Below are 27,113 nucleotides of genomic sequence, written 5' to 3' on the forward strand. Positions count from 1 at the left end.
GGTGAGAGGACAGGAAGACAAAAAGTGAATGAACTCATGGGTTAAGATACAGGCAGTTTAACAGGGGAAGCAAAAGCTGCACAATCAATTCACTGCTTCCCATGGGCAGAAATATGTCCAGTCAGCCCCAGGACAGCAAGGCTCCAACATACATAGTGGTGACTTAGGAAAACAAACACTGTCACTCTGATCTTCTCACCCCTTTCCTTCTCCTTCCCCCAGCTTTACATGCTGAGCATGCCACCATATGGAATGGGATACCCCTGCAGTCATTTGTGAGCAGCTGTCCTGACTGTGTCCCCTCCCAAATTCTAGTGCCTCCTTCCACCCCTGGAGCCTCCTGGCTGATGGGGTGCAGTGAGGGGCAGAAGAGTCCTCAATACTGTGTGAACACTGCTCAGCAATGACTAAAACATCTCTGTGTTATTATCATTTTTTCAGCACAAATCCAAGACACAGTCCCATACAAGCCACTGTGAAGAGAACAAACTCCATCCTAGTAACTAAAAGAATCTGAAATTAAGATTTCTCTGACTCTCTTATCAGACTATGCTTATGAGGTGTGTCTCAAAGCACACTCATTCTTGCACCTGTATTTCCTCTCCTGGCAGCCTATTGCTATGGACATTGGTCATTGCAATTAATACATAATTCAAAGTGAAGATATGTAATATCCTAATTCCTTACATTAATTGATATAAATTCCTTGGAGATGCCCCAATTCCTTCTGTCTTTCATTTAGTGCTTAAGCATTGTGTCACCTTTTTCTGCCCAGGTTTCCAACTCTGGTTTCAGGCAGTCACACACCACCCCACTGCTGCTATGGAGATGCTGCAGTGGCAGTGGTGTAACACACTCAAGAACCCTCTCCTGCCCCACTGCCCCTCCTCACTCATCCCTCTCCACTGTGGAGGATGCCTGAGTGTAGATTCTACAGGGGCCTCTGCTACAGCAGCCTTCCTGGGTGCTTTTGGCAGCAGCTCTGCCTTAGAGTAGCCATGAAGAACAATCAAGTCTTCAGAGACACACGGGTGTGTAGCAGTGGGTTATCCAAGATGAACAGTGCTGCCTTGGAAAAGGTGCCACTGCACTGCACATCTGGGTTTATGTAAAGGGTATTGCTTCTGAAGTTATACGGTAAATATGCTTGCAAACCTTTTGTATGATAAAGATGGTCCCAGGGAAACAAATCTGTGTTCCACATCTTTTAAAATCTCCTTCTGTAGCCTCTCAATTGATAGAGCATAAACACTTCTAATCTGCTCTGAAAAGGAAAGCCCAGATTCCTCATCAGGATGATTTTCTGTTTGTTCTCTCTGCTGGTCTTGTTTCTCTTAGGTATTTTCTCCAATACCAATTCAATATATATTCTAAATTACATGGAAACTCTTCCCTCCCTGGACACCTCAAACATTCAACAAATAGTACACATAATCAACAACATACCATCCAATCGCCAAAAGCTGACTATTATTCTGCCTGATCAAATCACAAAATCCTCTGTGTCTGTCTCCTATCTGGGGCATGGATTTAAAAGGCAGCTGTATTCTGACTTCTATTCATTTGTTTGGAGCATTGCACAAGCCATGCTAACAATTACATAAATCAGCCTTTGTTTAATGTTAACTGATAGTCTTTATTGATCACTGGCCAAACTTCTTTTTGAATAATCTGTATTTAGTTCTGTATTTAATAACTCTTCTGGGTGCTATTATAAAAACCTGACCTATAAAGTCCTTTGAGTTATTTTACAATGTCCTTCCTCAAAATTCAGCTCATTGCATTAATTTCCAAAACCACACAGAAACATTCTTTAAATGAGTATGAATCAGATGGAACATCAGGGCTTTGTTTGATCTTTGACTAATTTGGTATACCATGGGAACAGTGTTATTACCCACTGACCCTCCCCATCACTGGGATAGCCTCAGTGCACACTGGTGCCCTTGCCAAGCTAATTGCACGTCTGTGACCATGTTCTCTCATCAGGTTCTTTCTCCTGTTCCACCTTGTAGAACACAGGAACAAGATGGATTAGTGGCTCATCATTTTTACTATGGTTATTTATTGCTGCCTTGCTGTGTGGGCAAAACAGATACAGAGAGATTTAGAGTACAAACACCAGCTAAGCCATGCAAAGCTGCTTGTGGATCCCTGAGTCAGCAGCATCCTGCTCTGTGTCTGGATGCAGGGGGAGAGAGCAGCCTTGCAGTCTACTGACACATGGCTCCACATGTGCCCTTTCTGCTTGCAGTGGTCCTGCTGCTGAGCTGGCAGCAGGGATGGAGTGGGACACTGCTGCTAGGCCACCATTTATCTTGTCTGATGCACTGTCAGTTAAGTGATCTCAGTCAAATATTGTAGAAAAACGGCTTTCACAGTCTGTAGGGAAATGGATCCCATCTGTTTCTGAGCACTGACATGCCTCATCTTTGCTTATGTGATGGATTCTTTTTCATACCAGATGTTATGCTAGCTAGGCTTGCCAGCCAGAAACATTTTAGTGGTTTCAGAGGGACTGTGATAGCTCTTTGCTCAGCTGAATTGGTTTGTCTACCATGGCAGGATTTAATTAGTGTTGAAGACATTAAAGAAGAACTAAGGAAATACTACCTTTATTCTTGCTCTATAGGAACAATCTGATACACATTGGGTCTGCTGAGCTGTTTTAATGAGATTGCACTTGCTATGAGATTTGATCCTAGGACACTCTTGATCCATCTGCTTTAAACTGGTTGCCAACAGCCAGTTACTTATAAAGATTAAAAGCTCTGATTTATTCCAAGCCTGGAAATAAAGGAACTCCCTCCAATTTTACTGTGTTTCCTCACTTCTTCCATCACTCATCTCTGGCAGAAGTATTAGTGTCAAGACTCCACTGACATTTTCCGTACCTCTGGCCGTAGATCTCAGAACATTAGAGTTGTTTTGAGAAAGTTCTGGTGAAAATATTTAGAATAGAATAGAATAATTTACTTTGGGAAGCATCTTTAAGAACACCGAGTCCAATCACTAATGTAGAACTGCCAAGTGCATCAGTAAACCATGTCCCTAGACTTAAGTTTGTCCTTCCAATATATATTTGTGAGAATATTGCTTTCCAGTGTATTCTCTGCTCTACATCAATATTTTCAAGGAATGGAACATTTCTGAATGACTGGGGTGTTCTATTCTTTTAAAGGAATTCTACATATGCCCCATTTAGGCAAGAGTATATTGGTTTTGGCACTCAGGGGATAGACTTGGTTAAGTCCAGTTTGTACCTCATTTATATTGATAAATGATGATAAAAGCTTTGGTCACCTGGAGCAAACTTATTCATTGGCCAAGTTTGACAATTAGCATGTCATAGTTTTCTATTGTGCAAGGCATTGGGGATGACATACAGACACAGAAAAGGTTGTATTTCTTTCTTTCATTTCTTTGGGACATAAGCTAGGATCCAAATCCATCCCTGTGTATCAAACTTTTGTGGCTTGTTGGAGTATGTCTTGGAGATAGAAATACGTGGCTTGTCTTATACTGCAGATCCATTTCCCTTATCGATTGCTAAAACTAAGAAACTGGGGAAAGAAATTATTTGTTCTTCCTATTCATAGTTTTATGCTAAACAGGCAAGTAACTGTGCTAGCACTTGTTTGTGCAGGCCATGCAGTCTCATCCTGCTTCTCTTTAAACACAGACCAGCTCTGCAATGACTTGCACTCCTGGCAGCTGCATTGTGTGAGCAGATGTGCAAAAGGCACCTGCCAGACACCTCTGCAGGACTGTGCTGCCCCCAGACCTGCTGTCCCACTCCAGCTGCTGCTCCTCATGGGGAGAAGCATGCTGATGTGAGCAGGGAAAAATTGCCTGTCTGGCACCATTTTGACCAGCAGTTCCCGTAAGCTGGGCAGACTCCATTCTGACCTGCAGGTCTGCTTGACTCCAACTCGCCTGCTTTGGAACCAGATTGTCACTGACCTACTTCTTTTCTGTCTGTGGCCCAGCTTGGCTGCTTTCTCTACTGCTGCCATACCCTGGCACCCCACAGCTGCCTTTCCATCTGCATGGTAACACAACTTACCCCACAACAACACATTCAGCTCTTAATAGTTATCAGCTCATTTCCTTTGTGGAAAGATCACCGTAACCCCATGTGTTCCCTCTGATATTTGGCAGCTTTACCTGGGGAAAAAAGCAGGGAAAGGAGTTAAGAAAGCATCTCTGACTACAAGGCCAGATATTTTTGCCTGTTGCATGCAGTTTTCATTTCCCCTAGCTAATGCTGGAGCCAGCCAAAAGAATTCCTTCTTATGCCAACTTCAGTACATTAAGAAGTCATTTAATGCAGTGTTCAAGTTTGGCCAGAGCTGTTTTGATTTAGTAATGTCTCTTAAAAATGCATGCCAAAGTATCTAGTTTTCTAGTAATAACTTTAACCCTGGCAATATGACTTTTAGAACAAATAACAGGTTTTTAAATCTATCATGAGTGTGTTTGCAATTGGTTCACTTTTTATTTCAGATTTAAGAGGAAGATTTACTTAAAAGATACAGCTATGTTCTGGATGGGCAATAATTTGACCTACATAACAAAATAGGGATTTGCTAATGACGGAGAAAACAAGCAATTTTCTAATGTAAGATGTACAGAAATGTATCTGTCTTATAGAAAAGTTATTCTCTCTAGCACTTTTTTAAACCTACAACATAGCTGAGCACTATCATTTTTATGCTCATCTAATTTGAAGTGATTCTTTAACACATTATTAGTGATTTAAAGTATGAAAAATTCAAGAAACATTCAGATTGGGGTTTTGGCTAGGGAACTTTATTCTGAAAAATTCACGTTCAGATTCTCAGTTCCTGAACATTTAACTTTTTGGTTTTGGAGATATTGCCAGCTACCTCAACAAGGGAAGATTCCTACTTCTTTATTTTCATTTCTTCTTATTTCAGTAATTATAAAGTAAGGAAAAAGTTTCAGGAAAACATTCTTTGTGGGAAGTAAGTAACGTCTGGCAAGAATAAAATGTGCTATCTTAACAGGCATTTTGGAGCAATGAAGTTATCCACCAGCCTATTAATATCTAACCTACTATCGCTGTGTCCTTGATGGTGGTTTTGAATAGTGTCTGCCTCAGAATTGCTTTTTGTCCTTTTTCTTTCCTTGCTTTCCTCCTCCACCCCTGTGTGGTCACTTTCCAAATAATGCATAAATTCCCAGTCTAGGAGACAAAGTCGAATCCATGTTTCATAAACAATACAACTCTTTAAGATTTTCCCTTTATTAGGGTAAAAGTTCGAGCTCTCTTAGTAGCTAACACACAAAATATAAATTCCTGCTGAAATAACTTTACATTCAGGAACCCAGTTTAGTTATTGCTGTGCCTGTGAATGTAATTTTCCCTCATACACTCTTGTCTGCTATTGTAACATGAACATTGCAAAGATTTGGGAAGGTGTTTCTTGACTACACTATTTATTTAATTATTAAAATTTAAAAACTAAAAATTAAGAATTTGCTGAGCAATCTCTTTAAAACAGTGTCTATTTTCACAGAGGAGCCTCAGTTTGGACAGCAGCCAGTCTATTAATGCAGGAAGCTGGTCAGCTTGTATAGAATATTTGCAGTTCCTGCAAGATTCAAGTTCCACTAAAATGTTTCCAGTACATTGATTGCAATACTAGTGAAGACCTCACATTTTGCTCTTTCATTTAGTCGCCAAAAAGTACACATTTTAGTTGTCAGCAAAGCTTACAGTAAAAGGATCACAGACTCTGCCTTAGTCTGCTATATCTGATTGTCTTGGTGTATTTGTTCTATTTATAGCAACCACAGATATTTCCAAGAAACACATATATTGACAGGAAAAATACTGCAAGTATATATTCTTGGTGGAAGTATCAAAAATAAGACATTTCACTGTAAAAAAAAAAAAAAAAAAAGACATTTCACTGAGTAAATCAGCAATTAAATGTGTCTGGCAGTTTTCACACACTGTTAAGGAGTGCTGGAGCTCAGCCTGCAAAGTGACCTCCCTTTCCTGCTCCAAATGTTAACCTCCACTTTATATATTAAGAATCCTATTACAGTTTTAACAATGATGTGAGTAACATGGTCTGTGCAATTCAAAGCACGTGGGATCATCTCAAATTTTCATTCAGTTATAATGCTCATTGACAGCTACTCTGCTGGAACTGGAGTCAGCTCATTATAAACCTGATCTCAAGCTCAATTCCCTTCCCAGGAGCAAATTTGCCCCCTTCTTATAGCGACTCATGGGAGAGCAAAATCAGGCTCCTTGAGCAGAGCCTGAGATTTCTGTATTGTTGAAGAAGCATCCCAATATTTGTGACTGCCTTAAGCCCAAGAAAACATTCTTCATTTCTGTGTTTGGCCCTGGAAAGCCACTGTTTTTAAAGGGACCCTGCTTATGGATACGTGCAACAGGTCACTGCTGACCCCTCATCTGCTTGACATCCACTGAGACATCCAGCTAGTACAAATCTTTCTGAATTTAAAGGCAGGCTAGCTCAGCAATGCAAAGAAGAGGAATAGCAAAGCAAAATCTGTTTTCAGCATAACATTCTTCATACACCCATACATCTCAGCTGAAACTTTATGGAATCTTATCAACTTTTCAATCCAACACTTTATCCCATATAAAACTTGGACAATGCTGTCAGGCACATGGTGTGATTCTTGGATTCTTGATGTTTGACTTCAATGATGTCTGTAGGGACCTTCCAACTCAGGCTATTCTGTAATTCTGTGATTTACTTGCTATTGTCATGTGGTGGCAAGTCCCTGTATTGAACAAATTCTGTTCAAATTCTGTTCTGTTTTAGCTGACATTCACATACTTTTACACCTAATAGAAACACAACATTTTTCTTACTGATCGATAACTTTTGGGTAATAATCTTCCAGAAAATTAACAAGGTGCTAAAAAACTAAAAAAAAATTTTAAAAACTAAGAAAATAAAAAACAACTTTGAGATATAACAAAGGAAGTGGTGAAATTTTTTATCAAATAAATGCAACTAGAGAAAAACGTGCACTTCTGGGGATGCAACTGCCCTCATTATGCCCTGAAGACGCAGCTGAGAAAGATTTTTCATATCCCAAACCTTATGAGTTATTGTTCAATTTCCTTTCTTCCAAGTGTTAGTTGCTGCATTTGTAACACTGACTATCTTATCATTTTAGACCACCATGATAATAACTGCATTAGGCCCTCAAAATTTAGGATATTGGATGGGTCTTTCAAATCCAGTGAAAATACATGGAGGATGCTTGTCTCAGATGCCTTCAATTAGATTTACAAAAAGGACAGAAGAAATTTTTACCTCATTTTGTGTCTCTGGGTTAAATCACAAATTTAAATTCAGTGATTACTTATCTGTCCAGATAGAGAAATCACTAGTCGAGCCTAAATAAAGGTAAATTTGGAGGGTTGTTGTTTCAGTAAAGAATAAAAAATACACTCACATCAGCCATAACAGAAAGGATTTTATAGCGGTCAATGGAAATAAATCCAGTTGGAAGCCAATCACCAGAAGTGCTCCCCAGGGGTTCAGTGCTGGGACCAGTCCTGTTTATTACTGCCATCAACCATCTGGACAAGGGCATTGAGTGCACCTTCAGTCAGTTTGCAGATGAGTTGGGTGGGGGTGATCTGCTGTTGGGCAGGAAGGCTCTGCAGAGGGATCTGCACAGGCTGGATCATGGCTGAGGCCAATGGTGTGAGGTTCAACAGGGCCAGTGCTGGGTCCTGCCCTTGGCTCACAACAACCCCAGGCAGTGCCACAGGCTGGGACAGAGAGGCTGGAAAGGACCTGGGGGTGCTGGTGGCAGCAGCTGAACATGAGCCAGGGTGTGCCCAGGGGCCAAGAAGGCCAATGGCATCCTGGCTGGATCAGCAATAGTGTGGGCAGCAGGAGCAGGGCAGGGATTGTCCCCCTGTCCTGGGCACTGCTGAGGCCACAACTCAAATCCTCAGTTTAGGAAGGATATTGAGGTGCTGGAGTGAGGGAAAGAGACCAGAAAAGGGCAATGGAGCTGAGGAAGGGTTTAGAAAGTGAGTCTTATAAGGAGCTGCAGAAGTAGTTTGGGTTCTTTATCCTGGAGAAAAGGAGGTCACTCAGGGGTGACCTTATCATTCTCCACAACTGTCTGAAAGGAGCTTATAGCCAGGTGGGGGTCGGTCTCTTCTGCCATGTCTCAAGTGAACGGATAAGAGTAAATGTCTTTAAATTGCAACAGGGAAGGTGTGGGAAAATAACTGGGTCTAAATTAAAGAAAACATGGAAGTCATATTCACATTCTAGCAAAAGTTATAACAGTGCAGAAATAAGGGTGAAATGCAGATGCTACTCCCTGAATGGGATTACTCACTTCCCAAGTGCAATTGCTTCATAGTGGACATGATGCATGATGAGTCACTCGTGCTCTCCTTAAATGCAAAAGCATTTGCAATGGGGACAAGTAAAAGAAAACTCCATCATAACTTCTGGGACAAGTCAATGGGTGAATCTGTCCTTTTCCCCATAGGGATGCCTATTGAGTAAGAATTGCTGAATTATTACCTGGACTTAATTTTTATTGGTGATCAGAGCTGGTCTGTGCATTGCTTTGGGTATATTTTTACAGACAATTACTATCACCATCAATCTTTGAACTTTAACATGACATTAATATAATATTAATATAATCTTCTGATATATTAATAAAGAACGTATTCTGTAAACTGTGAGCATGAGTCCTTCACAGGTTCCAGCAGTTGCTGGCAGCAGGTAACACACTTGACTGGTGAGACCTGAGAGAGGGGGTCTCTCTTAACCTGTTATAGTGTGACCCTGAACAAGCTGAACTGCCTCCCAGTCCAGGTGGGGTCACCATCTCTGATGTGTTCAAGAGGTGCCTGGATGTGGCACCTGAAATTCAGAGAAAAAACCTTTCAAAAGTCAATACAGATGCAGATTACAAGTTTCAGGCTAGATATATTCTAGCCCTTTGTACCAAATCCTGAGGCAAGTGAATTTTTTTTTTGAGAAATACATCAAAACCCACTATACTCAGAGCAGACTCTGAAGATACTGCTATAAATTCTGGTACTTTCTTAAAGCACTGTGCATACAAGATATGGCAACATATACGTTGGTCTAATTAACTTCAGAATCTAGGAAACTGTAAATAAGTACAAGATTTAAACTGTGTGTACTTGAAGGGAAACAAAGAGAAAATTTGTGCAGTGGATATGCTGCAGGACAGAGTGAGCAGTCAGTAATCAGAATACTGTGCATCTTCTGGTAATAATTATTATGCACAAGAGTTTATTTTGCATGAGTAGCTATTTTCAAAGTACAGAGAATGAATGTGAATGTATGGAAGACTGTGTAACTACACAGGCATTCATAACTTGAAATCATGGTCCTGATATTTCAGACAACAGAAAAAGCAATTTAAATAAAGGCTTATTCTATTGCAACCTTGTTCTGTGCCTGCTAACATCTGTGTGTGCTCATTTCCACATACCTACACCAATCTGAGCTTATCTGTTTGAGTAAAGCCCTCACTTCTGCATGGTAGCACAGTTCCTCCTTTATGGCAAGTTGTTCAGTGTGTGGGACTCTCACAGGCACAGCAACTCTCAGCAGACAGCAATAGTAGTATTATTAGGCTGGAAACCTGCCTTTAAAAATACAAATATACAGTTATTTCCTGGTCAAACTACCATCAGATGGTATCTGTAATTAAAACCTCTCTTCCCACATCCATCCCCTTCTGCCAAAACCGTAAAGATTTTTCCACTGCTTCCTGCCATTTCTTGCTGCTCCTCTGATGCTTATGGCTGCAGAATAGTGTTTTTCACAGTTAAACTCAGTTTAATATATAAACATATCATTTCCAGAAATGGAGATGTCTTCCAGACATGGTCAAAATTTCCTTTTGGTGACCCTAACATGACTTCAGCATGGTGCCTTCACTGGTAAGAAAGTTTTATTTTTACCTTGAGATACTATTGTGGGTAACAGCTCTTGAGGCAAAGCCAGTGAAAAGACAAAACACATTGTCCTCTGAGATTAAGGCCAGGTGTCTCCCATGGCTGTTTAATCTCTGCCCTCCCACTCCCACAGACAGGAATTGACATGGTTATTATCATAATCTGCTTTCCTCCCAAAATGATTGAAGTTAAATTTGCCCTTTTCTCCCGTGACTTTTACTCCAGTATGGGCTGGGGTTGGTGGTCAGTGTTAGGGATGACCCAGACAGACCTGGGCCAGAAAGGGGACAGGCAGAACTCAGCAGGAGGGAGGTGCTCACCCAAACTGAGCAACAGCCATGGCTTTTCAGATAGGCTCTTGACTGGAAACACTTTGTTTCTTCAGGAAAGAACATCTGCAAAAGAATTTACAAATTGAAAGTATGACCTAGCAAATCACTTTTAAAGGGTACCTGCTTCAGTGTAGCCATGCAGTCAGTGTCAGTAGGGCCATGAGCTCAGAGCACTGGCCTACCTTGTTTCAGGCACCCTCAAGTTGCCAACAAACATTTCACCACCTTCTCTGTGGGAAATAATACACCATTATGTTCAAAATCTTCTTTGTGGATTAAGAGAAAGCATGACACATATATAAATAAAGCCAAGAATTTATTGTTACTGCAACAAAAATCTTAATGGTCTACTGCAAGAATCATTAATTAATCTACAGTTCAAGAATGTAGATGTTATTATTGCAGGAGAAGAGAGACCAGGAGTGCAGTTAGAACACTTCTGTACAGTAAAAATCTCAATCATAGCAATAATAAACTTATCATGCATATGTTCAATATTTTCTACCCCTTTCCTTGGACAAATGCTCATCCTTCCCCTTTCCTCCGGACCTTCAGAAACTCTGGACCAACTGGAGAGGATAAGAGTGTCAACCATAGCTCCTGGAGTCACTCACTGTGAGGAATGTGATGCTCATTGCATTGGATTCTTCTTCCTTCCCCGATACGCACTTGGGATGAGGGTTTTTTTTCTTGTCTTCCAAAGCAGTCTTATACTTTTGCTTTCCTGTCTATGGCCTCATTTTACAAGTGTATTTACTGCATATAGTGCTATTTATGTGTGTTTGTTAGATATTATTTCCTTGATCCCTTTGTTAGCTGTAGAATTAGATTAGTCCAGATCAGGATTCACGTTTCTAAAATGGAAAATTGTTGAGTCTCCAGTGCCAAGCCTGTGGTCCACCTCTTACTGTCCATCCCCCTAAACCTCTGTGATGCACTCTTATCTCCACTTCTCAAATCCTCTGCTGTCATACCACACCTCTATTTCTTTGCCCTATATTGTGTGTCAGAGTCTTAAACATCTCATTTAACACAGCACCACTACTTGCTTTTGCCAGCTATATAAAATCATGATTGTACCATGCAAAGATAAACACAAGTAGAGGGAACCAGCCATAGGCATCTGGGTAACTGGAGGCTAAACAAAGCAAAACAGAGCTGCAGGCAAGTCAAGAGGTATTCAGACAGAGCAAACCTGAGGACTCAGTCCTGAGGAAAGCCCCTGCAGAGCTCATGGGTTCCTGCTGGAAGGCAGTACTGCATTCAGGGCCACAGGGTTACACAGCAGAGAGGTGTCTCTGCAGATATTTAGGTCTCCACAATCCCTTTCTAATAGCAGCACATTCACAAAGAACTCAAAACGTTTCACAGTCATTTTCCAGCTCTCATGTATGTACAGGAACAGGGAAAACCTTGTGCAGAGCCAGGAGCTGGACTTGATGATCTTTGTGGGTTCCTTCCAAGTTAAGATATTCTGTGATTCTGTGAAAACCCTGTGGTGAATTTCAGTGCTGTCTACAAAAGGTTAAGCACAGCTTCTGCTGCCAGAATTACTGTGGGTTGAGATGATTCCTGCTGCTGCTGTGCTGTCATGGTCTGGTATGTCTGTGGGGCTGAAATACCTGGTGTCCTAAGTTTAGATATTTTTTCTATTTCTCAGTCACACATCCTGCATATATATTTTGGCTATTGCTTTTTGATAAGTATTTTATGTGGTTAATATAAATAATATCAAAAGTTATTTCATGTTGTTTCATCCTTAGCAAGGACAAATTCAAAAGTTTCTATTTCCAGTGGTTTAGCATATGAAAGAAAACTTTATGACTTATTAAAAAATTATTAAGACTTTGCTTTTTCCCAGATTGTCTGATCAGTTTGACTGAACCAGCATATTTAGGACACTTCATGTGAACATGGTTTAAGAACTAGAGCTGGCCTTCCCATGAGATGACAATCCTTCCTGTACCTAATGTCAGCCCAGCTCCCAGTGATTGGCCAGTTCTGGGTCTGGACAACAGCACAGTTCATTTGCAGACTCCTGTAAGAGTTCCTCCAAGCTGGACTCTGCCTCCCAGTCCAGCCAGTGGCACTGCCTGGCACTGGGAGATGCTGAGGCCAGCAGCCAGACAAGGGGAGAGCAGGATCTGTGCCCTGGGATGCCCATCACTCACTTCATGGGCAGACAGCAAAATACCCACTCTGTGTGTCTGGCCAATTCTCCTCACCTCTTCTGTTCCTGTTTTAGCTTGAGAGGATAGGATAGGGCATAAAAAAAGCACCTTGGAAGGGCATTTTCATGGCCTGTCCTGGCACTACAAAAACACTAAAGAAAGAGGAGCTGCAGTGCTTTCCAGAACTATCCCCTCCTCTATTCCTCTGCATCTTTGTCAAATACAGAACCCAAGTTTTCAGACAGTCCTTTACATGTCTTAATAATCTTTCAAAAATGTTTAAACAATTCCAACTCCAGCTGTACTTACAGTTGGCTTAGATTTTTCTTTCATACCAAACATATTTAACAGAGGCTGAGTTATTTTACAGCACATTGGAATTTCAAATAACCTTGATTCATTCTCATATTATTCCACTGCTTTTGATATATCTTATACAGAAGTAATTCAGGCATACTGAACATTGTGCGCTGTTGTTGAAAAGTAACATAAAGAAAGGGGGAAAAAGTATTCAAAGGCTTCACTTTTTAAATTACAACACAATATGTGAAAAGACCTCTAAAAGACTCACATTGTAACAGATTTGTATGTATTTAAACATCAGTTTATTAAAAAAATAATTCTATTATAGTCTCTTTATTCCAACTCAGAAGACTTTAAAAGGTTTCTTGCATGCTACAGTTGCCCTAAAATCACATTTTCAAAAAATGAATTCAAGACTCTAAATATAATTTATTACCCTAGAGTCATATATAATGTGGTGATTCATCTCATCTAAAAGCAGCTGCTTTCTTTGCCACCTTTCTAAGTAGCATTCATTTCCCTGCCATGAGCACAATTTACAAATTCATCCCAAGGCTCAGATAGCATCATTAGCATATATTTAACAGTAGCAGACAGTGAGCAGCAGGTACAAATGGCTGGCTGATGAGCTAATATGCTTTAGGCACTCTTCCAGCTTGTATGATAAGAGAGAAAATACACTACTTCAAAGTCTGTGAGTCACAAAACAATTAGCAGAAGAGAATGACAAAATGACCTAAATACTCAGTACTGAACATGATGTTTATAATTCTAGTTAACACATGAAATGATAACCTGGGTGAAGAGATGCATCAGTGTGTTAGAGACTCATTTAAATATCTGTTTGTTTCTTCTTGTGTTTTGTGGTTTTGTCTATTTCGGGTTTTTTGTTTGTTTGTTTGTTTGTTTGTTTTTTTGGTGGTTTGAGGTGCCAGTAGTAAGAAGTAGGCACCTGCTGCCTATCATCAGTGGAGACAATAAATATCCAACAAATCACAGCTGAAGATACTACTGTCAACAGGATTAGAATATTTTCATTTTATTGAAGGGTGCCAGTTTCCTTATATATGTAGATAAATTAATGTACAAGAACTGAGCAAGTGTGTTTATAATTTGTTTTCTTCCAGCCTGAAAGTAGATACCTGATATTGTTACTGACACCCATGTCAGCAAGCACTGACACAGGCACAGAGTCCGCTTCAAAACATGCTGACAATTAACCTTCTAATATGGTACAAATACATATCTTGAAGAAGATGAGAAAGACTGTGTTGCAGTTTATGGTTTACCCGAATTCAGCCTCATTTTCTAGTAATTGTAACAGTCAAAATCTTGTCACTTGCTTCAGAAGTGCTTACTGCCTGAACTAGCACCATGCAGGATCACCACAATTCATTTGTGGAGTACTGGCTATTTTGTCATAGAAGATCATTCAGTGGGACCTGGAGAGGCTTGAGAGTTGGCTGGAGAGAGCCCTAATGAGGTTCAACAAGGGCAAGTGCAGGGTCCTGCACCTGGGGAGGAATAACCCCAAATATCAGCTCAGGCTGGGGCTGCTCCACAAGGAGCAGCTCTGCAGAGAAGGACCTGGGGGTCCTGGTGGGTGACAAGCTGACAATGATCCAGCTATGTGTCCTTGTGGCCAGGAAGCCCTGTGGGATCCTGGGGTGCATCTGGATGTGTGTGGCTGAGGGAGGTGGTGCTGCCCCTCAGCAAGGCCCTGGTGAGGACACATCTGGAGTGTCCTGTTCTCAGCACCAGACAGACAAGGAGCTACTGCAGAGGGTCCAGCCAAGAGCCACAAAGATGATGAGGGGTCGGGAACATCTCCTTGTGAGACTGAGGGAGCTGAGACTATTTGGAAAAAAGAGAAGACTGACTGAGATGCACATAAATCTAAGACTACAAAAGTACCTAAACATCCCAAAGGCAAGTGCCAAGAGGATGGTGCCACACTCTTTTTGGTGGTGCCCAGTGACAGAAAAAGGAGCAGTGGCCAGGAACTAAAACACAGCAAGTTTCACCTCAACATGAAGAAAGTTTCTTTACATTGAGGGTGACACTGGAGCAGACTGCCCAGGGAAGTCCTTCATTGGAGACATTCAAAACCCACCTGGATATGCTCTTCTGCCACCACTGTTGGTGATATTGCCTTGGCAGGGGGTTGGACTGGATGATCTCCTGAGGTCCCTTCCACCCCTAATAAATCTGTGATTCTGTGAAAGACAATTGAAAGGAAAACAAATAGCCAGCATTTCCAAATGAGTCCAAGTTCAGATGCACCTTGCACTCTGAATTCCTAAAGAGAGGCTCTCAGCTTAGCTGGTAAGTGTTGGGTCTCACCCTTGGCATGTAAGCGATGGGACTCCACCCTGTGAAACCATGAACTCTCCTATCAGAGAAAAGCCTGCAGGATCAATCAGAAGAAATTGAACACAGTTTTAAGTTTTCAGTTTCTGTACACTGCACTTAGGAGGCAGGTGCATAATCTAGACCTTGCTCTCCTTCAGGTGGCCTCTAGCAATACCATTACAACCCTAAGAAATTCAGGTAGAGCAAGGTCCAGAAAACCTGTGCTGGTGAATTTTACATGCACCTTAAGCAATGGGATATTTGACCTTACGAAGACCTGAGCAACCATGAGGGAGGTGCAAAGTGCATCTGCATTGCATCATTTCCAAAACAAACATGAAAATGTAAGTAGTTACGGAATTAGGCACTTTCAGGTTTGAGAGATGGCTGAAGGTATTTGAAATATATAAGTTGAGAATTAGATGCGTCCTTGAATGTAGCCCCAAACATTCTTGTTTTGCAGCTCATGCTGGGTTCACTACATCCTGGGACACCTCTGCTTTGGGCTCCTTAGTGCAGCTCATCAGGACTCTGAGACAGGAAAAGCCCACTTACATTATCTCCCCACTGACAGAGATTAGGTTCTGCTCACTGTCAGACTATGAAATTACAAATATTTGAGCAGGAATTAAAAATGAGCCAGAAAGAGTTCAAATTAACTACTGAAACAATATTTCAGTGACAGCTATTCACAAGAGAAAAAAACTATCTGACAGGTAAAATCTTGACAAAAGTTTCATGAATTTTAATAAAAGTTCTAAGATGGAGCCAGTCCAGCTGACTCAATGTAGATTTCAGTGTAGAAAGGATACATGTACAGTAAGTTTATACAAAAGTAGAGTTCAGACATACATGCCTGATGTGTCAACAAAAAAATGAAAAATAAGGAAAATGTTGAGTCAGCCCTATACATAAACATGTAGATAACATTACTAATTGCTACAGATCACAGACCCCATATAAGAGTTTAATTTTATCAACCTGTTTTTGCCTGATTTCCTCTGTTAGGCTTGTTCCTCCCTTGGGCAGCAGAGACAGTGACTGGGTGGTGGGAATATGGTTCAGCAGAGGGTTGTGAGCAGAAAGATGGCATGGTATGATATGAAGGGCAGAAGCCATGTCATGAGGTGGTAACACCTGAGAACCATGCTGAGAACCATGTAGGCTTGAAAAGCCTTTTCTCACCCTGGCTTTTCTGGTTTTGGGATTCCTGTGGATAGGCAGCTACAGCTCCTACTGGGAATCTGACCTATACTAGAGCAGTGTTAGCCTCTAATCCAATTTAGAAAAGATGCTAGGGGTGAGAAAAATTGTTCAGATTTTGCATAAATTACAGAATACACAGGAAATTATTTGGTATTTTTTCTGTGCAAAATTTTTCAGACTAGTTTGCATGTGTCAGCTACATATAGGAATTTAGGTGTTAGAGCTGCACACCTCCCTGTGCAAACACTGGGCATTCTTGTTCAGTACTAAGCTTAATTTGATTTGCTTTATGTCAGTATGTCAGCAAATAAGGCTAAATGGGAATAGCATAAATCCTGAATGAGCACATAAAGATACGGTTTTAACGTGGTTTAGCTAACCTACTTTAGGTCTATTTTGAATGAAATTTTCTGACTATGTAAGCTGATAACTGTTTAATGTCCATAAGGAATGCAGATCCTGTAAACCTAGCTTAAGGTGCCTGGCTCATGGAGACGATCTCTGCACTTGTGACTTGACTCCCTGAGCAATTTGCGAACACATTTCCCAGGAGGAGAAGCAAAAGAACATATTGAATAGTCCGTGCATGGAATGAACATGGGGTCATAAGACACAGGGCCTTGAGAGCTTATGTTCTTCCTGTACAGCTTCAGATGAAAGTTTTTATAGCTTGGAGACTAACATGCCAGAGTACTCTTTGGGAGGTGGGCACCTACAGTGTGTCCTGCCAAGAAACATGGTAATGCCAGTGTGAATGTCACTGCCTTCTGCACAATGTCCTGGATAGCACAGAAGTAGTTTCACCCTGTGTAAGAGAATCCCAGCTCCTTTGGCCTCAGAGATTCAGGAACATACACCTCAGGAACAAGCATCTGTGATGAGTGTGTGCTAAGGCTTGTCCTTCCCCTCTTGTCTCTGTGCAAAAGAATGCAAGGGAAGTTGTGAGATGACTTTGATGCCCTTTGGGCATTTACTGCCAGAGGTTCCTCCTGGCAGGGCTGCTCCTGTGTTTTAGACCAAGCAACAATGATTCTAAAGAGAAAATAGCCAGAACTGCCTTCTGCAGGATACTTCACCCATTGGGCATTCACAATTCAAAATGATCCAAAGAGAGACCTGCAGCATCCCTCACCTTCTCTCTTTTGTTGTGAACAAACAGTTCCACAGTCTGCACTTGGGCTATGAGGAAAGACACAATTATTCCCCCTTTCTTCTCATCTTCCTGCCCCAACAAGTTCCAGACAGGCTTTCCTTACCACACTGAGCAATGTTGCAAGGTGCAGAGTCTGCCCTTTATCTGGTTCCTATTGTGAGCAGTTAAAATTCTTTCCTCCCCACTCCCAGGCACAGGGACTCATATTGCTCAACTCCTTCAACAAATGCACTCCTTAACTGCGGTTCAAAGTGTGAGCAACCGGTTCCTGAACCAAGACACACTTCCTTGTCACTGCATGTGCTGTGGGGGCATGGACAGCACAGCCCAGGAACTTACCTATTTGAGACACTGAGAGACTGGAGTGTTGCTGCAGACAACCACCTGAGGGAAAAGACCAGCAGAATAGGACAAGGTCACTACTGAGCTGCTCACCACTGCAGGATGATGCACTGGCCACATTCTTATGCAAGGTCTAATGTGTATCATCACAGCTTCATTTTTACATCTGACTTTCATGTCGCTCAAAACAAGAGCTTAAAGGCACCTTGTCACTCTATTTACCCTAAAGAAGAGATAAAGCTGCCTTGCAGTTACACCTTCTGAATGGATGTTGCCTATGGAATGGTTCGAGCTGTCTGAGAGCAACTGCCTAGATTTATTCACAAGTGACTCCCAGGGAGAAAGCAGCAAGAAGAAAAGAAACTGCATACACTACAAATTTGAAATTAAAGATACTGCCAGAGAAGGTAATTGAGCTTGAGAAGGCATGCTTTTCTTACCAACTAGCAATTTTTCATTAGCACATCCAGTCTGGTTTGCATTAATCTATTGGACAGACTGTTCCTGCACAGCAGTTACCCATGGGCACAAAACAGACCTGGTACCACACTCTGACAGCAGGGCCCTTCCCTGTGATGAGTTTGCTTTACAGGTGCTGAATAACAATGCAAGCAAACAAGGTTATCCTAACACTTACCAAAATTCTGAAAAACTCTTTCTATATTTCTCACAATTACATGAAATGTAATCTACCCTTGACAGATAAGCACTGGCACAGGATTGATACAGCAATCCAATCAGCAGCATGGTCTTAAATTCCTTTGATTTAAAAATTGGGGTAGTCTTCTTGTCTGCAACATTTCGCAAAGCAAAGCAAAATAAAAAATACTGAATGTGTCAGCACCCTGCCAGGACAGCACTGGGGACTTTGACAATTATTTTGCAAGTGCTGTTTTGCAACATTGTTCACATGTTTGCAACCAGAAATCGCCTGAGAAACTGAACTGCTGTTTGTGGCTCTTTCTCCAGTCACCTTAGGAAGGATTGGGGTGGAGGTGATGGGAATGGCAGCCCCCCTGCAGGACAGGGAGCCAGTCAAGTGTCCCTCAAGGACAGTGAAGGAACTAAATGTCTCCTGCAACCCCTACCTGAGGGCTAGTGACTTACAACATTATTTCACCACCTTCATATTTAATTAAAGGACTGACTCTTGATTTTTTCCTAAAGAGAAAAAATAGCATGGGGTATACCAAAAGAAATACAGTTGCTCATTAAATAAGTCATCAAATAAAACTTTGTATTGCCTCACCTATCTCTACAATTTTTTATGTATTTATGTCATGTTCCTCCTGTGCAGCATTATCTTCTCCATTAAAAATTAGTGTTAATCCCAGTTAAAAAGCTTGACAGAAAAGATGAAATTAAAAATTCCTGATTTTATCTTCTCACAGAACGGTTTCATGATTCTTGGAAATGTATTTTAAAACCAAAGCAGTACCATTCTCAATTTCAAATGATAATGTCATATTCCCAAAAACAGGGGATAGTTTTGATTAAAATTGCAGGATAGAGCTTTTTGACAGGCAACTTCAAAATTCTCTATGTTAGATTCAGTTGTAAATGAGCACAGGAGGGGAATACTCTGGGTTGAAAACTTCTGAGTTGATGGAGGGATGCAATTTCAACTCACTGAGCCTGATATTCTTCCCAGTGGAGTCAAGCAAAAAAATCCCATTTATTTCAAAGTTGAACTAAATTAAGTGCTTAGTTTTAAAAGGAGTTACCAAATGGCAAGCCTATCAGTCAATCAGTACAGGAGATGCCTTTTAACTTTAGAAAATTAAGAGTTTTACTGTATCTGAAAGTCATTCGTATTTAAATTAACTCAGGGCATGTCTGAGCTTTGCTGCCTACTGCATGAGTTTGAAGTACACCGAAATAACATTACTTATAGACATTACACAATTTACTTTTCTATGTATAATTCTACACTGCACTGTGTTATATTGAGAAATTACTGAATCACATAGCAGCATCTCAAGCCTTAGGAAATGCCAGAAGTAAGTTAGCCCATGTGCTAATTCAGCTTTCCTGTGAACATACATCCAAAATGTGCTCCAGTGACATGATTCTGGAAGGCCTTTATCATTCCATTAGCAGAATGAACAGTACCTGAGAATCCTTGCTACTCTACATGTGGCCCAATCCCTTATTTCCTAAATAATACTTACACCTCCTTCTGAAGGCTAAATATTATTTTTTTCTCAGGAGGTATTTTTAAAAATAAATCAATATCTAAAAAATAATTTAAAGGAGTTTATACTTATATTTGCAACATTCCAACAATATGATCTGGGTTTACTATTCCTGTTTTGCTGCTAATGGATTACAAATGTTCTCCAATTTGTGCTGACCTGCCTAAAGAAATGACTATCTGATTATTTTTTCCCAGACAACTTTGTATTTTGAAGCATTTCCTTCGTGCAAAGCAGAATGTGCATAACCTTCAGTGAAAATTGTGAATTCCCAGCACTTCATTCAGTGTAAATCATGGGTTTAAACTCAAGCCTACACAAAATGGTGAGCAGATAAATGATTAATCTCACATGGCTTATATTGCATAGAGCCCAGGTAGAGACAGGGACAGCTGAGTTCTCTGAACACCATTCTGCAGGCTGACAGCCACCCTTACCTGATCTCCACTCCACCAGTCTTTCTCACTGTCTAGAGTACAACTGATTCTGCAAAAGAAGTATTGATTAGCCAGACAACAACCTCCCTGAAAGATTTTAAGATGATTAGGATAATGCTGTATCATCATGCTTATATCATGTGCACTTAATCAGGCAGTGAAACAGTGCAAAAAGTTCTTTAACCATGTCACATGAGGTGTCTTGATATACTACTCACCATAAGCAACTAAAATTCTTTTTTTTTTTTTTTTTTTTACTGAATTATTGATCTTAGTATTCCTTAATACAGGGGGTTTTATGTGCACAATTTCCTAACTTGATCTCCTCTACCCAAGAAAAAAGCATGTGATAGAACATGTGAGGCCACATGGACACCCATTGTGCTGCCCGACTGGGCCTGAATTATGGCATCACATTCAGTCCCGGAATCTACAGCTCTTCAACAGTTTTCAACTGCCCAGAGATGAACAAGAAAAGAAAGTAACTTCTAATGCTGGAAACAAAACGTTGCTGTCTTCATCACCAGCAGAACTAAAGTTACCCATTTTCTGCCTGCTCATGATGGTTATTTAGAAACAGCAAAAGGCCTCAGATGCTTTGGAAGCCCAAGGTATTAATTAGATACTGGAAGAACAGGCTTTTTAGTCACAGGGCCTTCTCTCCTCACCATTTTCTTATCTTCTGCTCCTCTTCAACTATCTCTGACATCCACCTTGTTGTAGCTGCTAGGCACAACATCAAACCAGTGTTCCAGCTGCTGCTGCTCTCCCACAGCCGCCTGAAGCGCTGGCAGCACCCACTGACAGCTTCTTCTCTCAGTTTGTGGTCTGAGAGGTACAGCCCCTCCAAATAAAGGGGAAAAATAACTACAGACAAAGCCTCAGACACTGCTGATTTAAGGTTAGAATCAAGATTGCCTGGCACAAAGGGAAGTTGCAGAAAATCTGTCAAAATTGAGCACAGTAGAGCCCAGAGAAACTTAAGTATAACTCTGAAATAGATAGACAAATTTTCATAGGCTGTGCAGAAAGCACATCTAAGGTTGTAAAAGAGGATGAGTCTACCAAATATCAAGTCCTTTCTCCAAAGTATGAAAGAATTAAAGATTTCTAGCTAAATTGTTTACAAAATTTAAAAAGAAAACTCTCTTTAAAATTTTTTTATGAATTCCTTTCTAGAAATAGCCAAACAATTCTCACTTAAGCTCCCCAGAATTCAGGTTGCAGCACACAACCAGCATGAAAGATGTTAGCTGGGATGGTGAGGGTCTGGCAAAATAATCAGGTACTGCCAAACAGATCTTGCACCAAAAAGATACCTGTGCATCACTAAGTAATGTAGGCATTTTCAGTACAGGAAGCTGATTAAAGTTTTCTAAAACCAAGCCAATTTTACTCACAACATCTTCTCGCTTTTTTTTTTGTTTCCCCCCAAGTTCTGTTGGTGCTTGTCTTGCATGTTTCATCACCACACAATTCTTCTATTGACCCATCTAAGCTGGGTCATACAACACTTAAAAATGAAGCACACCATGCAACTGGACCCTGAAAGAAGGTAGCGAGAATGTAGAGAACATGCACAAATTATAGGGGCAACTCTCTTCTGCAAGTATCACAACAGAAAAGGGACAGGAATCAAACATCTAATAATTTTAGTATGCTGTTAATTTCTAACTATAAACACTACAATTTGAACAGAAATATTATTCACACTCCACTTGCTGGTGATTCTACATTGATATATTACCCTGACGGGCTCATTTTAGTTTTCACAGGACTGAGCACTTTAACAATACCTCAGAGGATCTTCTTGCAGATATCAAACCCAAACAAGCATTCTTACTACTTATCAACACAAAAACTGTGATGAAACAGAAACAAATTACATGAATTACACGAAACGAAAGCGTTTATGATACAGAGCAAATTTGCTTTCTTTCACATTTATTTATTTAAATGATTAGATTTGCTTTGGTGCTTCCATAGTCCCACACAATATACATTCACATTACTGTTAGAGTACACTTGGATCCCAGATCACACCACTCAGTAGTCAGTCAGCCATAAGTGGTCAATGTCATACTCGATCCAAATACAATTAATACTGTAGTTATTGTAGAGCGCAGCAAGCATCAATGGAGTTCAGGCTACCTACATACAATCATAGAACATATGAGCTAGAAGACACTCATCAGAATCATCAAGTCCAACTGCTGGCCCTGAGGAAACTGACTCCTGACAGGAATCCCCGAGTCACATCATATCCCCAAGAGCATTGTCCAAACATTTCTTGAACTCTGTCAGGCTTGGTGCTTGGACCACTTCTCTCAGAAGCCTGCTCCCGTGCCCAAACATCCTCTGGGTGAAGAACCTTTTCCTAATATCCAACCCAAGTCTCCCCTGACACAACTTCAAACCATTTCCTTGGGTCATGTCCCCAGTCACCAGAGAGATGAAATCAGTGCCAGTCTCTCCTCTTCCCCTCATAAGGAAGTTGCAGGCTGCAGTGAGGTTTCCCCTCAGTTTCATCTTCTTCAGGATGCACAGACCAAGAGACCTCAGCTATCCTCCTATGCCTTCCCCTCCAGACCCTTCAACATTCTCATGGCCCTCCTCTGGATATGTTCCCTAGCAGTTTATTGTCTTACATTGTGGCACCCAGCACTGGAGGTGAGGCTGCCCCAGCTCAGAGCACAGCAGGACAATCCCCTCCCTTGCCTGGCTGCTGATGCTGTCCCTGATGCCCCCAGGACACTCTTGGCCCTCCTGGCTGCCAGGACACTGCTGGCTCATGTTCAACTTGCCATGGACCAGAGCCCAGGGCCCTTTCCATGGCACAGCTCTCCAGCCTCTCATTCCCCAGTCTGTCTGTACATCCAGAGCTGCCCCAGCCCAGGTGTAGAATCTGGCACCAGCCCTTGTTGAATTTCATATGGTTGGTGATTGCCCATCCCACTAATTTGTCGATGTCTCTCTGTGGGGCTTCTGTGCCTTTAAGGGAGTCCATAGCCACTGCCAACTTAGTCTCATTATCATTAATACCCCTTTGAGTTCTGTGTCCAAGTGATTTATGAAGGCCGTGAAGATCAAGCTCTGTAGAACTCCACTGGTCACCAGTCTGATGCAACACCCTTTACAGTAACTCCCTGTGCTCCACCCATCAGCCAGTTCAACTTCAACTCTATAATAACTGAGGAAAAGAGGAAAATACTAATACAGATATAGACTTGAATGTTCTGTACTCTGAAACAATTTAAACCAGGATTCCAGTCATCACTTTCTGGTACATCAAATTTAACTAATTACTACACCTACTTTTTCTGTGCCCAAATAAATTCACAAATGAGAAATTAAGGTGAAGGCCATGACAGTTTATTAGGGAAAACTGTACCTGTCTGATAATGTTGTAAGAATACATATCACAGCTTAATTTCCTCCTGGACATGAACATGTCATTAATACTAACCTCCTAAAATAATTCAACTGAACCAAGATCAATTTCTGAACAGGTCTTAATACCATGTAGAATCAGTTTGATTGTAACCTGATCTAATTACTGTAAAGACATTTACTAAAACATTATCTGGCTTAAGCAAACATTAGCCATGGAACTCAGCTCAAACCTAGCTCATCACTCTGTCACATAATTAAATGACATATGGCAAAGCAGGACTACTGCTGGGAAGAGCTGTCAGGGGAAGTGGTGAGTTTTAATTGTAGAATGAGACACCATGAGGAAGGTAAAGAGCAAGTCAGTCCTGTGACTGTGGTCCTTATTTTATGGTCAATTTTGTTTGCAGAACTGTTTCAACAGGCTGGAAATGGAGTCTTTCCTCACTGATTGTCCTTTCTTTTACAAACACTTGCTTTCCCTCCTTCATTATTCTGTATTTTACTGCTTTATGTATACACTAGAAGCACTGCCAAACACAGCTTGTGCAAAACAGCCATCTCCAAACATTTGGGGATGAATCTTAGAACCAAAACTACATTCTTTCATATTATTCATCTGAAACAGAGGTGTAGGGTTAAACTAGAGAAACTCTACATTTTACTCACAGTGAAAGAACTGCACATTTCTGCTGCATAGGTGAGGAATGATTTGTACTTAATGGTAACTCTTGCTCAACTTCCTTTTCCAGGCTTTCATTTGTTCAAGCTATTTTTGATTAATTCAACTAAACAAAAAAATTAACATTTTGCTTTCTTGCTAAGTTTTGTTATTTTTGTTTAGGAGAAAAAAGATGATAAAAAAAACCTGTTTTTCATACTGACCTATAAGAAGGAAACCAATAGGTAAGAAATACAGATTTCAGACTTAATTCAAGGGAAATAAGCCATAAACCTCTTTAAAAGATAGTGTTTACATATATATAAATGCACCCTGCTTGTCAAAAATATTTATACAAAAATTAAGACAATTGTTAATTCTTGAGTGTTACAAACATAAAAGTGCCACCTGTTCTCCGAGTCAGTTCAGCCAAGACTTCAGACTGTTTATATTACTGAAAATCCCCGAAAACTTTAAACTTAGTAAACTAATGAATCACAGTGGAGTTTCAACTCAGACAACTGGCAATGCAGATGCAAGTCTGAAGCTAAACTGAATCAGCAACTGAACAAAGAGCAAATAATTTGAAACTTAAAAAATATGTTGCAGCCATATAGCATGCATTAATATCCCCTTGATATATGCAATTTTTATTAGACTAGCTCTTCAAATTTTCACTTACAGTAATGCTGAATACCAAAAAAAAAAAAACAAACCCCAAAAAACAAATCAACGAACCCCACCCCTCACTGTATTATTTATTTCAGAAAGGGAATTAAGTGGTGTATTTTTGTACATGTGCTTAACATCTTAGTACATGTAACAAGTAGTCTCGATTTCCAGGAAAAAGTGAATAAATTTAACTTTTCCCTTTTGAGCCAACATTTGTAACAAGAAAGTACTTGCTATGCAAACTGGATGACAGCTGATTTTTTTCCAGTCAGTGTGAGGTTTCATCATCAGTTCTCGTCATAGGTATCAACCCTTCATTCATTTAATCATAAAAATGTGACTTACTATAAAAGGAATAGAGTCTAAAGGCACAGAATCACATAGCTGCTCTAGTAGGAGTCTGTAAACAGAGAATTGTTTGAAGTTAGGAAATCCAAATCTAGGAAAGTAAAAAGGCATCTGAAGCAGGCTTCTATCTAGCCAACTTCCTTAAATACCCAAAGGGCTTTGAGGTCTACGAAGAATGCACTAAGATACTGTATTTCAAAAAGCAATAAGGCAAATAGTATACTCATTATTTCAAAAAAGTTACAATGGTGTAGGCATACACAGTATAACTTAGTTACAATGCGTGGTACTGTTTCTACTACATAGCCCTATAACTGTTTCCTTTCTACATAATCGGAGATCAAACCAGGGTTCCAGGTGAACATAAACCCATCCTTGTACCGCCATTTACCACTGGCAACAGCTCTTCAGCAGCATTTGCTTTGCTGCCTGGGTCATGTTCTTGCTGAACAAAGTCCACAAATCAGAGACTAAACACTGTCATACTTGTGAAGAGCTTCTTCTAGCTTTTGTGTCACTTTTTGAAAAAAGAGTATTTGCTGTTGTAAGAAATGCTGCATCTGTGATTTAAAGTCCCTCACACGAATTTTGTGGAAATGATTAATTTCTGCAAGGGTTGCAAAAGAAATAATGTTACAACGTTCTTGAATCCCCTCAGCTTTTTGGAGCTCCATCTTCCCCTCTTCCACGTGCCGCTTACTCTCCTTTACTTTGGTAAGGGCTCCTGTGTAAAGAACAAAATGAAACAGTTGAACTGTGAGGACCATGTAGACTCAACTACTGAACTTTATCAAGTGATTTAATAACAACAAGGATTTGTATAAGGCTAATTCTCAGTGTATTTATTGGTGTGCATATACATACATATGTGTGGATGAAAAGGAATTAAACAAAAGCTTTTTCATGTAAGAAAAATCACAAACCAGTGGATCCTGTGTAAAAAATTAAATTCAACACTTTTTTTAAGGCTTCAGCATGCAAAAGTTACTAAAAGATCCTATTTTCCCCCCTTAAAAACCAGATGGTGTCTTTCAGAGAATAAGTAATCATTATACCAGTAGAAGAGTTAATGAAAGCATGACAAAACTAGTCAGATTAATTAAAGCCTACATAAATACCAAAAAAATAACCTTGTTAAGAACTGGACTATGTGAAATATCCCTTTTCCCAAGCCTTGTGAAAAATCAAAAGCATATCTTAATACACAAACAATACTCGATACATGTTTTTGCTTTTACACCAGAGATACTCCAAAACTAATTACTGATTACTAGAGAGTCTGAAAGTTTATCTCAAAATCACAGAAGCCCAGGCAGACCTTATGCTTACACAGTGCTGTAAAAAGTAGTAGAAAAGCAGAGTTATAAAACTGACAATTCTCCTAAGCAAATAGCTAATTGAGGCACACACATCCTACAAAAGCAAAATATCACCCTAAACAGACCTACCCAAAGCAGACCCATAAAATTACAGAATACCAAGATACATCTTCAGACATTCATATTATTGGACTCAATTTCCAACAGAGCAACTTCTTTGCCTTAAATATTACGTACTTAC

The 27,113-nt window shown here is 40.4% G+C and overlaps 1 protein-coding gene across 2 annotated transcripts in view; it reads right to left on the reverse strand.

Annotated features, from left to right (window-relative positions):
• Positions 1–3,900: 3,900 nt before the first annotated feature.
• SNX18 (sorting nexin 18) overlaps positions 3,901–27,113 on the reverse strand; it is a 42,036-nt gene continuing 18,823 nt past the window's right edge. Inside the window, exon 2 of one of the 2 annotated variants that reach the window (XM_079330418.1) lies at positions 3,901–4,167. In XM_079330418.1, coding sequence (XP_079186544.1) covers positions 4,124–4,167 — 44 coding nt within the window. In that variant the 3' untranslated portion in view covers positions 3,901–4,123. Of the gene's footprint in view, positions 4,168–23,838; positions 26,278–27,113 lie in introns of those variants that run through there. The other variant, XM_079330417.1, reaches the window with a different exon arrangement.

The sequence above is a fragment of the Erithacus rubecula genome (genome assembly GCF_903797595.1).
Source record: "Erithacus rubecula genome assembly, chromosome: Z".
NCBI lineage: Eukaryota > Metazoa > Chordata > Aves > Passeriformes > Muscicapidae > Erithacus > Erithacus rubecula.